Source organism: Haliotis cracherodii, unplaced genomic scaffold (assembly GCF_022045235.1).
Source record: "Haliotis cracherodii isolate W230 unplaced genomic scaffold, xgHalCrac1.p SCAF_1, whole genome shotgun sequence".
NCBI lineage: Eukaryota > Metazoa > Mollusca > Gastropoda > Lepetellida > Haliotidae > Haliotis > Haliotis cracherodii.
In genome coordinates, this window is record NW_027266264.1 from 82,762,474 (window position 1) to 82,778,337 (window position 15,864).

General features: G+C 43.0%; 2 protein-coding genes across 2 annotated transcripts in view; one reads left to right on the top strand and one right to left on the bottom strand.

The window, feature by feature from the left end:
- Positions 1 to 190: 190 nt before the first annotated feature.
- Positions 191 to 3,363, bottom strand: LOC139447308 (uncharacterized). Its single transcript, XM_071228647.1, has 3 exons — positions 3,258 to 3,363; positions 1,213 to 1,504; positions 191 to 431 (listed from the first exon to the last, which is right to left on the bottom strand). Exons 1-3 carry the CDS (start codon positions 3,361 to 3,363, stop codon positions 191 to 193), a joined length of 639 nt encoding a protein of 212 aa, XP_071084748.1.
- A 9,810-nt stretch (positions 3,364 to 13,173) lies between these two features.
- LOC139447233 (uncharacterized) overlaps positions 13,174 to 15,864 on the top strand; it is a 33,413-nt gene continuing 30,722 nt past the window's right edge. The window contains exon 1 of the mRNA XM_071228529.1: positions 13,174 to 13,493. Coding sequence (XP_071084630.1) covers positions 13,445 to 13,493 — 49 coding nt within the window. The 5' untranslated portion in view covers positions 13,174 to 13,444. The remainder of the gene's footprint in view (positions 13,494 to 15,864) is intronic.

Sequence of the window (15,864 nt, forward strand, 5' to 3'; positions counted from 1 at the left end):
GCGATCAACCACGGGAGCTCGCCTTCACGAACGTAGTCTTCTGCAAGGGTGTTAACTGACTTAAAATCCAGTTTCAAACTGGACTTTTACCGTCAGTTAACGCCCCTGCTTCTGGAAGATGGGTTGAAAAAAGGGTTGTATGAACTCTGTATTCGTGTTTCTTAGCGTAATGCTGCAGATGATCTCTTCCTCAGGAGCACCAGCCGTATCTGATTGGACACGTCCTGTAGGCCTTAGGTCCACCTTTCAGAGACACACTCTCCGATACCCACTCCGGGTGGATGACGAAGTTGCGATCACGTTGATACTTGTGACTGTGGTAGAAGTGACATTTGGTGTCGGTGATGAAGTCGTCGTTGATTTCCCAGTCGTATAGGTTGGCAGGTCCGGAGTCGGATGTCACGGCAAATACGGGACGTCTTGGTACCACCCTAAACAAGCAAATACAAAATGGGAAAACAATTAAAACGAAACAACGATAAAAATGGTAATATGGAGAAGAATACAGCTTTTTTTCTAATTCCACAACGCCTGTAGCACACTCTGAAACAAATGGGTTGACGCTAACAAACAAACAAACAATTTGGTATCAGCAGTTTACGATACAGTACATATTGGCAAGTATCCACTGCTGATCTATCTCAACCGGGCCGTTTGTAAGACGCTGTGGGGAGTTACGTCCTTTATTCGTGGCAGGATTCGCAAACCGTGGGTTTGAATCTCACCTTCCCACTGTTTATAATCTTGGTTTGTCAGCACCATCACTGAAGTCATGGACACAAACAACCTGCGTCACCCCTTTGGGATCCGGGTTAGAACTATATGCCCCCAACAACCATTGTTGGTCGTAAGAGGCGACTTGGTTAACTGCCTTTCGTTGTACCCTGACGGGGTGGACCGTCGCTCACAATATCAACCACTGGATTTTCGGCTCCAGACTTGCATGTTTACAGACCGTCGTCATATGGCTGGAAGAGTGCTGAGTGCGGCGTTAAACAACAACCAAAGAAAACATAACAGCCTTCGTCACCTTTGGCTTTCCTTCCACTTTTGCCCGACACGCCATGGTATGTGAACTTAAATACTGTTTAACGTGACGTTAAATCTCTCTCGCTCGCCCACTCACTCACTCACTCACTCACTCACTCACTCTCCCACCCACCCACTCACTCAATCACTCAATCACCCAAACCATAAACCTAATTTACGTACTTTGTAACCTGGTCTTCCCACTGGCTGATGTCAACTCGGGAAAATTTCCTGTCGTCAGTCCTTTCATCAAACAGGTGCGGCACGGGCACCGATACACGAGTGAGGGCGTCAAACCCTCCCCGCCTTCTGGAGCTGCTGGGCACGTGGTCAACGATGGATGTCCGGACCGCCTGGGCAGACCTGACCAGGCCTCTGGGGTAACGTGTCGGAGAGCCCAGGTCCACGTCAATTATCCTATTGGATGGGTCACATGATGACACTCGGCTCCGACGCCCATTGGATAGTCGGGATTCTACAAGAAGCAAAATCCAGATACAGACCGAATCTGGGTGAGGTGAGGTGAGGTGAGGTGAGGTGAAATGGGGTTAAACGTGGCGTCGAAGATCATTGTGTGTGTGTGTGTGTGTGTGTGTGTGTGTGCGTGTGCGTGCGTGCGTGTGTGTGAGGCTGCTTGTACTTGTGCCGGTCTAATGCCGATTTTATAATGCTTGCCCACCGAGATGCCATGCCGCAGTAAACACGAATTCCCCTATTAGACACAGCATACTGACTCCAAGTCGTGTAATCCTTGTTTAGCCCCTTATTGCCGAGCGCCAGACAGGGTAACAACAAGAACCATCTTTAAACGTATTTTGGTATGACGCGGCCGGGGATCGAAAACCCCAGCCCTTTTCCTCTCCGGGCGGACGCTCTACCACTAGACCACGGAGGCGGTCTCTGAAGTAAACTGGTTCACCAGTATAAACTTAGAGGTTCAAATTGATCAGAGATCGCAAAAGCCTTCCTGTGAGGAAGTGAGTGAGTTAGGTTTAACGCCGTTTGAAGGATGTCAGCTTGATGTGTGGTGAAAGCCTGAAGTGATGCAGTTCTTAGACGTTAACCACTTTTGTAAATCTGACAAACCTAGAAGCAATCAGAGCGAATCTGAAACTCGAACCCACGATCGTTGTGTTCTGGCGCGCCTAAGGGACACAACTGCGCAGTGACTTGCGGCGCCTTTGACGATTGGGCCACCAATGTTCCCTCTCATACCTGGTGCGACGATCGACATGGCAGTGTGAACAGGGTATAACAAGGATGTCGCGTCGATGACTAAAAAATCCCAACACCCAACGTCACCCCGTGTGGATGCCGGGTTGGACTAGGTCCCCAGCAAACCAGAAATGGGCTACACACACTGTACCCTGTTGGGAAAAGAACCCGGGTTTTTGGCGTGACGAGCGAACGCTTTAACCACTAGGGTACCCCACCGCCCCATGCAGTACTAAAGACGGATTGGAGTTATAAACGCATGCATGCGGAACATTAAGTAAATAAATCTCACTATGGGGCCCCGGAATTCGGTAGCTGTTAGGATTCATCAGATGTGTACTTTAGATTCACGCCGAGTATGATCCTTGCTTTGTCAGCGCAATACGTCGTTAGTGGGTTTCATATTTACATTACACATAACTTTTACTACCGGAATCACTTTGAGCTTTCCTCAAACATCAGGGGCAGTGGGGTAGCCTAGTGGTGTAAGCGTTCGCTCGTCACGCCGAAGACCCGGGTTCGATTCTCGACATGGCTACAATGTGTGAAGCCCATTGCTGATGCCGTGATATTGCCGAAATATTACTAAAAGCGGTGTAATACCATACTCACTCACTTACACAGTAAATTGACACCCTGTGATAAAATTGAAATCCTGCTCAGATCGGCATTAATCCCAACTCACACACTCACTCCCAGAGACACTTCAGACTCACCTGCGGGGAACGGGTGGCCCAGTCGTCTAAGGCGCCGCGATTCGCTGTTCAGAGTTGCGTCCCTTGGACACGCCAGAAACCTATGATTGTGGGTTCGAATCCCGGTTCGCCCCAATTATGTTTCTAGGTTTGTCAGCACCATACCCGTACTCGTGGGTTTCACCGAAGTGGTAAACGCTTGAGACCTGCATCACTTCGGGCTTTCCTCCCACATAAAGTTGACACGCTGCGATATAACTGGAATACTGTTAAAGGCGGCGTTAAACCCAACTCACTCACTCACTCACTCAGACTCACCTGCTTGTTCTACTAATGTCTGTGTATCGATCTTGGCACTGGCGTCAAGCTCCGACCCGACATTCGGGTACATAGAAGCATTGGCAGCTGTCCTGGGCTGAAACATGGGAACACTCGCTGTTCATCAAACAACATATTAGTGTTTTAAAGGAAGCAATATATTGCGACTTCTATAAAAATGGATACAAACTGATAACGAATGATTTACATTTCTAGCCCTGCGGGACCCGAAACAGTGTGGATGGTGACATTCATCAAACATTTCATGTTGATGTAGATTCCATGTAACGTACACTTCTGTTCTGACAAAACACATAACGGTACGGATAAAGATGAAATGATTTTCAAGGCCCCGTTCCACAAAGCGATCTTAGCGTTAAAATCACCCTAAGCCTATGTTAAATTATTAGAGCCACGATCATCTTAAAGCTATTATCGCTTTGTGTACCTGGGCCTAGTAAATTAATCTCATTATAACAATTGTTCCATTGTTTTAATTGTTTGCGTGGCTTAGTTTTTTACTTTCATACATCTGAGATCAGGAAACCTACACTTTTTCTCAGAGAACTCATAGAGGTTCCGGGGTTCGATCCCCGGCCGCGTCATACCAAAAGACGTTAAAAGATGGTACTTCTTGTAACCCTGTTTGGCGCTCGGCATTAAGGGGCTAAAACAAAGATTGGTCGGCTCGGTGTCTGAGTTGGGTATTGATGTTAAACTGCGGCATGGTATAACAGTGGGCTCGCACTATAAAATCGGCCTTGGTCCGAACTAGTACAAGCAGTCACACACACATACATGCACGTCGCTATATAAGTGCAGTAATCTTGGACACGACGTCCAACCCCATTGCACCTCACCTCACCTCACCTCACCTCACCTTCCGTCTAACATTGGAATCCAAATCTATATATCGCAATCCTGGAAACAATCGGTTTATGCATGAGTCGACATGTTATGTTATGAGTCGACATAGGTAATCATGCATCAGATCAATAACTATCTCACAACAGTCTGCCCGTAACGTTTTCATAACATTTGTATTGTTTTGGTCAAATCCAAATTTCAAGTGTATACTTTCTTTTCCCCGGCAGTATAGAAACACAGACTTGCTCAGAATGTCTGTTGTAATTGAGAAGTTAAGGCCAGGCGAAAGGTACAGTTAACATACTTATTTATTACTGTTTGCACCGTAGATCGAAAATTATTGATGTTATATGGAAACCACAAGAATATATAAAGTTATAATGAGTATATGAAGTTTTAATAAAGAGGTAGGGCTTTCCCTACGATATAGGCGGCCTATCACTTGGCTACCTTGTAACACTGCTGTTTAGTCTGTTGACTTTTAATTGAATGTAAAATGAGAGAATGTCTTTGAGAGTTTAACCATCTTAATTACTGTATATTCCGTCTAGACTCCAAATTATATGGTGTATGGAGTGCTTGAAAGATGTTGTTTGTTTGTTGTTTTAAAGTAAGCAATATCCCAGTTATATAACGGTGGCCTGTAAATAATCGAGTCTATAAAATATACCAGACAATCCAATGATTGATGTAATGAGCTACGTCCAATGCTGTAGGTATACGATGACACCCAACCCAACAAGTCTACGAGCCCGACCACCCGATGCGTTTAGTCGCCCCGAAAGACAAGCATATTATTTCTGGGAACCAACAGAATCCCCACGAGGTAGGAAGAGAGTGACAAGGCAGTTTTATCAAAATCAAAATATTTTTGGGAGGTATTAATTATCATCAAGAATACATTGTAAAATATACACGGTTTTCTGGTATAACACGTATATAACCTGTGAAGATCCGGGGTAGAATTGGTCTTCAGCAACCCATGCTTGCCGTAAATGGCGACTGCTTGTCGTAAAAGGCGACTAACCGGATCGGGTGGTCAGACTCGCTGACTTGGTTGATGCATGTTATCGTATCCCAATTGCGTGGATCGATGTTCATGGCGACAATCACTGGATTGTCTGGCCCAGATTCGATTACTTATAGACCGCCGTCATATAGCTGGAATATTATTGAGTGGGGCGTTAAACAACAAACAAACAGACTTGACACTTATATGAGACCACTCTGGTAAACATTACATAAATGGACAGGTCATGTGGACCAATTTGGACTAATTTATAGGCAGCTGTTTTAGATTCATGTTGACTATCTGTGTTGTGTCGTGCCACACGACGCACACAGCTGTGACACTGGCACGTGCATTTGATGTGCCACGTGTGCACACAGTATCACAGATGTCGAGCCATGCTATTGTTAAACACACAAGCTGCGTCACAGTTCACGCTATGCAGACGCCAAATGTTCACAAGCTTCTATTCATCAGGTCATGAAACAGCATGCATTAAATTTACCCAAATAATGTTTCACCACGCAATGCAAGTCATTTTATATTAAATAACGAAAAACTATACATGAAGCTTGGGAATAGAGGGAACGACACTTCGGTGAAATCATTGGGCGGACAAACGAGGGTGTTAGAAATTCGGATCAGAGTTTGCCCAAGGACTCATGCTTGTATATTTGTTGTTTGGTTTTGGTAAACGCCGCACTCAGTAATACTCCAGCTATATGACGGCGATCTGTAAATAATCGAGCCTAGACCAGACAATCCAGTGATTGACATCATCAACATCGATCCACGAAATTGGGATACGATGACCTGCATCAACCAAGTCACCGAGCCTCACCCCCAGATCATGATAGTCGCCTTTTACGGCAAGCATGGGTTGCTGAAGACCTATTCTACCCCGGATCTTCACGGATCATGCTTGTCGGTAAAGAGCAGACGAATATGAGACATCGTGCCACCAGCTTCATTGTGCGTCATCGTATACCCCGACGGCAAGGATGGTTGTTCATGCTATCAATCACTGCTTTCCTTGCCCAAACCCTATCATGTACAGGTCGCCGTGATATAGAGAATCTCAACCGAGTGTCTTTTGATATCAAATATATCAACACAAGTTGATAAAAGTGGACAAATTCCGAGGCTTGCCGAGGATTTTTGCCACTTTTATCAACGAGTGTTGATATATTCAATATCAAACGACACGAGGGTGAGATTTTATTTATCATCCAATATCATTCTTCCAACTTTTTCAATTTGTAGACAGTAATAAGCAGTGTCTTCAGTGTAAAAAGTACTGCAAACAGCTTCAGTAGCAGAGCCATTAGTGATGTCATTTGATTGTGACGTCATGGTAACCAGTGACATCACAATGGTCTGCAAAGCATTGTGATGTAATTTCATTGCAGCGATATCTACAGTGTTGATATCGCTTGATCTCATCCAAGCGATATCTCCTGTGGGGACCAGATTTGGATGTTTAATGCTGTTCTATTGATGACAGCGGCATAAATCAACATTCAGTTTGTCAGAATGAGGGTGAATATGAGATTCGAGATTCAAAGCCAGCGGATTCTGGAAGGGCGAAGGGCGGCAATCTTTTGACAAAATTGTATGATGATATTTTGACACTTATTTCATGTTGATGTTAAAATATGATTGTTATCATACCGTTATCATAATATCGGGGGTTAACCAAAACACGGAAAAGGCAAAGTGTCAGGTGCATGCTTCATTCTAACATGTGTTTGGGTGTGGTTGAACATACTTAATACTTATATATACATATTCAAGCCCTTTATTGAGCAGTCATAACTTGGCCGAGAAGGTTTGACTCTATTCGATAAAAGGTTAATATATTATTAGCTGCTTCGTATTCGTCGGTTCAAATAAATGGTTGCTTAGCAACAAATATGACGTCATCAACCAGAACCGTTGTCAAGGTACAAATTTAAAATGGGAATTTAAACATAGCCAACGAATGCGAGTTTGTGTATGTACTCTGAACCGCCGACAAGAGACACGGTCGCTGGTATAATCGTCACTCGTCAAACAGGTCTTGTGGCTAGCTGACGCTGAATCAACTCCTTCAGCCTGTCATTAAAAGTAGGCTAATATTCACACCAAAAGAATTAAAAATACCTCAAACATTCTTGTACAACGGCAACAACTTGTTCTGTGTCCCCGTGGACCCGAGCTACAGGTATGAGAGAATGTAATGTATGGAGGTGCACAGGTCCTGCCTTAGACACATCAGAGAGGGGAAATGGTACCTCTTTCTGTTGTGTCCATTTATATACTGCACACACTGAGGAATTAAAGGGCAAATCGTATCTCGTAACCCGATATCCTGTGATTGTATAACCAAACATGGGTCTAAGTGACATGCACGGCAGAGCCGCAAAGAAGCGACTCGTCGGAGCGAGTAACAGGCAGAAGATTATAGCCATTGTTATACAGGTGGCTTTGTCCTTCCAGTAATTCTTGGATACCGCAGCTAGTGTCGGGGTATCAATACGAAACTGTCTCGACTGTTCGCGTAAAATACCCTCAGATAACTTATCTTATTTCCTTAAAATATCAGTTTTCTTAAACACATGTACGAAAGGTGTTAATATATGCATGTGTGTTTGGCACATTGAGTTTTGTAATACATGTATTGTTAAATATCACTCACTACTATTATCACTACTACCACTATTACTGCTATACCACAGCTACCACTACTACTACTACTACTACTACTACTACTACTACTACTACTACTACTGCTGCTGCTGCTGATGATGATGCTGCTACTACTTCTACTATTATCACTACTACCACTATTACTGCTATACCACAGCTACCACTACTACCACTACTACTACTACTACTACGAATACTACTACTACGAATACTACTACTACGAATACTACTACTTCTACTACGAGATGCACCTGAACGGCTAGATAAACTACACGAGGTTTCACAAGTCAAAGATGGTCAGCTCCTCGAACGATTCTAACAGAGCAGCCAGAGATATTCTATCAATTTCTAAAAATAGAAATTCAATTCATACAACAACGAAAAAGAAATCTTATCGATATTAAAACTTCCAACAGATATATGTACCCAACTCACACCCATGAGTCCCAAGGAGGGGCAGGTCAGCAGAAATTGCTGAGGCAGAATGCGACCTCTGAAAGCTCTCAATGCTACTGTCGAACCAATTCGACAGAGTGTTTCGCAAGCCGTGCCCCAAATGTCAACTCCATTCGACAGGCGGATAGCACAAGAACGCCCGTATATGAAACTCGTGTTACTCTTTACCAAGTTGGCAATACATATCTTTTTAATAATCTATTGTATGCACGAATGCTCAGTTTAAAAAAAAGAAATTATCTACCTCAAAAGAAAATCCCGCAAGTTAGAAACGTATCAGTCAAATATCTTGGCACACAACAACTCGTAGGGGTCATTGTTGACTTGAGGCATGCAGTCCGATATTTTCTTAATTATTATGTTATATTTTTTTACAGTGAATACAGTGAGACATGTGTCTCTAGCGAGATGTACAATGAGGTACAGGTGTCTCTGACAGGGTATACAATGAGGTACATGTGACTCTAGCGGGGTGTTCAATGAGGTACATGTGACTCTAGCGGGGTGTACAATGAGGTACAGGTGTCTCTGACAGGGTATACAATGAGGTACAGGTGTCTCTAGCGGGGTGTTCAATGAGGTACATGTGACTCTAGCGGGGTGTACAATGAGGTACAGGTGTCTCTAGCGGGGTGTTCAATGAGGTACAGGTGTCTCTAGCGGGGTGTACAATGAGGTACAGGTGTCTCTAGCGGGGTGTACAATGAGGCACAGGTGTCACTAGCAGGGTGTACAATGAGGTACATGTGTCTCTGACAGGGTGTACAATGAGGTACAGGTGTCACTAGCGGGGTGTACAATGAGGTACAGGTGTCTCTGACAGGGTGTACAATGAGGTACATGTGTCTCTAGCGGGGTGTACAATGAGGTACAGGTGTCTCTAGCGGGGTGTACAATGAGGCACAGGTGTCTCTGACAGGGTATACAATGAGGTACATGTGTCTCTAGCGGGGTGTACAATGAGGTACAGGTGTCTCTAGCGGGGTGTACAATGAGGCACAGGTGTCTCTAGCGGGGTGTACAATGAGGTACAGGTGTCACTAGCGGGTTGTACAATGAGGTACAGGTGTCTCTGACAGGGTATACAATGAGGTACATGTGACTCTAGCGGGGTGTTCAATGAGGTACAGGTGTCTCTAGCGGGGTGTACAATGAGGCACAGGTGTCACTAGCAGGGTGTACAATGAGGTACATCTGTCTCTAGCGGGGTGTACAATGAGGTACATGTGTCTCTAGCGGGGTGTACAATGAGGTACAGGTGTCTCTAGCGGGGTGTACAATGAGGTACATCTGTCTCTGGCAGGGTGTACAATGAGGTACATGTGTCACTGGCAGGGTGTACAATGAGGTACAGGTGTCTCTAGCGGGGTGTACAATGAGGTACGGGTGTCTCTAGCAGGGTTTACAATGAGGTACATGTGTCTCTAGCGGGTTGTACACTGAGGTACAGGTGTCTCTGACAGGGTGTACGATGAGGTACGGGTGTCTCTAGCGGGGTGTACAATGAGGTACGGGTGTCTCTAGCAGGGTTTACAATGAGGTACGGGTGTCTCTAGCAGGGTGTACAATGAGGTACAGGTGCCTCTAGCAGGGTGTACAATGAGGTACATGTGTCTCAATCGTTAAGAAATAAAGTTACTTAAGAGCTAAGTCAATCTAGACTTGCCAAATCATTCTAGACTTGAGCTGGACACCTTTTGTAATTTATTCTTCAGGGCCTGGGACACAGACAAGACTGCTGGGGCCATGCGGACGTTTGCAACTCCCAAATATCGACGTGTGTACCCACTGGCGGGGATTATAGGATAATACTGATTACAAGGAATAGTTGGGCACATTTAGGCTATGCCAAAGCGTATCACACATCCACATGGAAATAATGACAAAATAATGCGTGTATAACAATGACAAATAGAAAGCGACAAGTATATATGAAAATACAATTTGAAACTTCACATACTTCGAATATCACGATGGTTATATATCCGTATACACTGAGTGTACGAAACTGTGCACAGGGGAAACTGTGTCTGTCTGTCTGCCTGTCTGCCTGCCTGCCTGCCTCTCTGCCTGTGCGTGTGCGTGCGTGCGTGCGTGCGTGCGTGCGTGCGTGTGTGTGTGTGTGTGTTCTCATATCCATGTTCGGTGATTAATGACAGAATTATGGTTAAACTACACGTCATAAAACTGAAACTAGTATCGTATTGTTCATTCCGTAATAATGCCACCGGCCCATTACACACGCACGCACACACACACACACACACACACGCACACACACACACACACACGCACGCACGCACGCACGCACGCACGCACGCACGCACGCACACACACTTAGGATAATTAATAATTGGCTGCTGCCAACATTTGCGGGGCGTTGGGGTAGCCTTGTGCATAAAGCGGTCGCTCGTCACGCCGAAGACCCGGGTTCGATTCCCCTCGAGTACAATGTGTGAAGCCCATTCCTGGCGTCCCCCGTCGTGATATTGCTGGAGTATTGCTTAAAGCGGCGTAAAACAATACCCAAACACACTCAAACTAGAGGGGTGTACACTCAAACATTTGGAACATTTACAGGTGATCGGATACAATGTGTAAATATCTCCAAACGAAAAAAAGCTAAATAATACTTGTATATGTTGTAGAAGAAAAACATAGCAAGAGCACCAAGCGAGAATGTCGTGGCGTGGCAATTATTTTTATTCATCTATATATGGAACTTGCGTGGTGACTTGTGATCCAAACTGTCTCCCTCCATTTTTAAAACGGGGTCAGCATATTCATCACTTTTGAGGGACAGACATTAAAAATGGACACTTGGAGGAAGATCGCGACATTTCGGGGATGGTAGAACAGAGTATATTTACATTATTCTCTCCATACGGGACTAACTATAACTAGTTGTACTCCATCAAAAATAGGAACGTTCAGCAGGTCCGTAAAACCCCTTATGCTGATCGCCACAATGAGCGTATATATCCTGTTGACAAGCTGCTGAATAAAACATTAACTTAAACAAATGCAAATACTCTTTAAATCACATTATTCAACAAATTCCACAGTCAGTTGTATGCAATTACTAAAACAATCTGAAGTAGAAAAAGTCACTGTATATAGATTAAGCATTTTAAAATGCCGATGATGTATGCGTTTAAGTGACTTTATCGATACGAACATTTGGCTTTAACACATAAATGTATTATGCAAAAGCTGTGGGTATAGTCTTGATTTGTTGACGCGAGACCCGCCATAGATTCTCCAGGTCCACAACCTTATATGCATGCTTCTAAAAAGTATACATGCATTTGAATTTGTCACACAGAAGAACTATAAAAATACATTTTTTAAGTGCCAAACAGTTTACTATTAAAATGAATGTTTAAGTTTATATTCAGCGCAGATTTTACTTTTCAAATTTGTATTTTGAATAAGCTTCCATCATTCTCAATCCGACATAACATGTTCGAGTTCTCTCCCTTGTATCTTTACATTCCGCATTGCAGGTGTGGCGACAGACAGGTCAAAACGAGCTGAACCATGTTGCGTTTTGGCGACATGACTGTTAGACTGAATTATAGTTTTGAGTTGTTGTAACGTTCACGTCTAAACGTTCGTGGATGTCCCAATGGTTTAAAGAAAAGCAATTCGATAACCCTTCCTCGATCCCCTGATCGAAGGTTTGAATCCCAGAATGGACGCTACTACGCTTTGGTCTGCTAGCACCACACATGTGTACGGGTTTCCCTGACGGGGCAACCGCCTGCGTGGGTTTTCCGCGCACATTGACCGGAAATGCTGTTCCATGCGGTGTTATACTCATTAGCAGTGCATGCGTATGTCTTGCATACCACACGAAAATATATCGTTTACGAGGCTAATTGCTCTCTAAAGTCGGCAGACATTCCAGGACCAAACACGAATACACAATGCCTTTTAGAAAGTGGTCAAATGTAACAAATGTTATATTGGGGATAAAGTACAAACATTAGTACTTTGGGAGTTGAGTCCCATGCGGGATTAGGTGCCTCACTCTGAGAGTGTGGGTTCGAATCCCGCATCCACCTCAACTCCAAAAAGTTGTATTTTACCAATAAAGTGTTGTCCCAAATATAACATTTGTTACATCTGACCATTTCCTAAATGGCATTGTGTTTTCATATCTTTCGGCCATGGGAGCCGTGCCAATTTACACTTGTCAGAGGGGTACACAAAGTACGTGATCTTGACTACCAGTTGTCAGACTTCCATTTTGTGGAAGCCTCGGTGGCTGAGTCGGACAGTTCGCTGACTTTGTGTGCTGTCGGATAGGTGCCTCACTCTGAGAGCGTGGGTTCGAATCCCGCATGGGATTCAACCCCTCAAAGTACTAGAATTTCTTGTTTACCAGGAAAGTGTTATTCTAAACATAGCATTTCTTACGTAACAAATATATTACTCGTTACTTCCCCTGCAATTTATTTAAGTCGTATAGAATGGAACGACATTTCTTTATGGAAAGTCTCGCAGTTGTATAAAAGTTATATAAAAGTAAGAAGTATAAATGAGACCATGAGATGCATTGAATTAAAAAGTTTGGCATTTCAGAACGACTGGCAACACACTCTTACAAAATAACAGCCATTTCTGTAATTAATCTCAGACAAAATAGGCTTGATCGAATTATGACGCATATATACTTTCATTTCCAAACTCTGCCTGCAAGAATTAGTGAACAAAGTCTAACTTAAAGATTAAATGATTTTAGCAATTCATAGTTTAGAACCCCAGTGGGAACTGACAATGCGTTAGTTCAAATAAACACTGGTCTGTTCATGGCTCCAAAACGCAGTCAGTCTGATTCAATCGCTAGCGACGTAAACTGACGAAGGTTACCGAAGGCGAACGTATCTCCGACCTCGCTAAGGTTGGTCTGACAAGTAGAACAGGCCGATTCAAATGTTGACACTACGAAGAGTGGAAATCGCTGTATGTGGGAGTAGATGTGAAGGGCTTACATTGTGCAGTGGGATGGTAGCAGGGAGCGGTTGGATTTCTGTGGCAGCTATCCAGCGACATGACAGGCAGACTTTAGTGTTACCGTTGTGCATATCCAACCCGAGAGAGTTTTGCACAGAGGACATCTGAGCTCTCAATCTAGTGATATTTAAGTGCAAATGTGTCCGAAATGACAACACGTCGGCCTGGGGAATTGTTCCGTACTACACCTGACACAGGTATGTATATTAGCGGCGTCTTTGATCTTTGCCCACAGCGAAATCCGCCGATCAACCTCTGTGTTAGGCGCATGCCCGCATACATCTCTGCGGAGTCGAGGAGCTTGCCCTGTATCGATCTTGTTAGATAATAATCCCGTATTGATAGATTTGACACATATTACATTCGAACTGGGATGTATTGTATGTAGATACGTTACATAGATCCTGCTGGTCGTGAAAGAATAGGCAACGAACCGTTACTTGCTTCTGGTTCCAAATTGACCGGTCGTGGCCGAATTTAATCAACTAGAAACTAAGGTTATTTGTCAATAACAGAAAGAAATAGGGAAAACTTCACATTGCCTAATATTGTTAAATGACAAAAAGTATACTAATCAGATAGTTCAAGTTTAGGATATTTCAAATTAATCTGATCAGTGGATTTCCAGGTCAATGGTCCTGTTGGTGTGAACTATGAATACAGTCGCTCATCCATGACCAAGGCGAGACTTCCTGACTTAGAAAACCAGCAAGTGCCCTCTCCCAAGGCTTGTGTATATATGGGTTACAAATGAACATATGTGTAAAAACATTTCAAGTACTTGCATTGCATTGTGTTCTACACAGATTCTTTAATAATGCACAGTCCTTTCTAACATGTTACACACATACGTGATATCATCTTTTGAAATAGCTGTGTGCTAGTTACCCAGTGCCATTCATACTTTGTCTGAATGGGCAATCTGCCTGCAATCTCCCTGGAGAAATATAACGCTGCTTCGGAAATAAAGACATGACAGGTTAATGATTTATTTTCAGGTGTGATGAGACAGTGATGATGTGTTTTGTACGTCTTAATCTGTTGCTGTGAGATACACCATGTTTACACCATTAAAGTTGATACTGATATTACCTGTTAATTGCTGTGGATCAATGATATGATACCACGCCAACTTGGACAATAACCATATGATCATAGTTACAATGATTCGTCGACCTTTTGAGTTTCGCATACTCATTGTATGTTACTGTTGATAATGGTACTGTAGCTTATTTTGATAAATAGTAAATAATCACTTTGTGCTTTGTTCAGCGGAACACCTACAAATTGGTGAACATGACAAGTGTTACGTACAAATTGGTGAACATGACAAGTGTTACATACAAATTGGTGAACGTGACAAGTGTTACATACCAATAGGTGAACATGACAAGTGTTTCGTACAAATTGGTGAACATGACAAGTGTTACATACAAATTGGTGAACGTGACAAGTGTTACATACAAATTGGTGAACGTGACAAGTGTTACATACAAATTGGTAAACATGACAAGTGTTACATACAAATTGGTGAACATGACAAGTGTTACATACAAATTGGTGAACATGACAAGTGTTTCGTACAAATTGGTGAACATGACAAGTGTTTCGTACAAATTGGTGAACATGACAAGTGTTTCGTACAAATTGGTGAACATGACAAGTGTTTCGTACAAATTGGTGAACATGACAAGTGTTACATACAAATTGGTGAACGTGACAAGTGTTACATACAAATTGGTGAACGTGACAAGTGTTACATACAAATTGGTGCACATGACAAGTGTTTCATACAAATTGGTGAACATGACAAGTGTTACATACAAATTGGTGAACATGACAAGTGTTTCGTACAAATTGGTGAACATGACAAGTGTTTCGTACAAATTGGTGAACATGACAAGTGTTTTTGAAAGTCTTGTACATAAGCTAGAGAGAACTGGTACACATTATTTCATGGTGAGAACATCACTATCAGAACTGCTCTAAACTGGTGAAATTTCAAAATATATATTTAAATACAGGGTGGTCCTGATATTATCTACATGCACAATATAAGAGTACTGATACAGATGAAGTAATTACACTTTGAAATATCTGCTGAATTGTCAACAATGTCATTAATATTAGATCTTAGCGCTCGCAACCTTGAAAACGTTAACACGGGACATTCTGAACGACAGCTATGGGTTGTACAACTGATTCCAAATGCTAGACAATGACATGCTAGACAATGACATGCTAGATATTTGAAATTGAAGAGACTTTCCATAGACCTTAGGAAGTACTGCCATACAATCTCAGTCATCTATTGGACATTCCAGAATTTTCTTTTGTTCAGAATTTTGAATAGAAACTTTGTCAGAATATTTTTCAAAGCATAGTCTGGAATGGAAGTTGCCAAACTAGTACAGTAAGGCTTGAGGAAGCTGCTTTCGGATTGGCTAATGTTGATTTCCTGTTTGTCATTTCATTTGTCAGTCAAAGTTCGTGAAAGGTCATTCTGACACGAACTGCGTTTGGGATGTCCTCAGATCCTTGTGCAATGGTAGCGAGCTCCAAGATTTG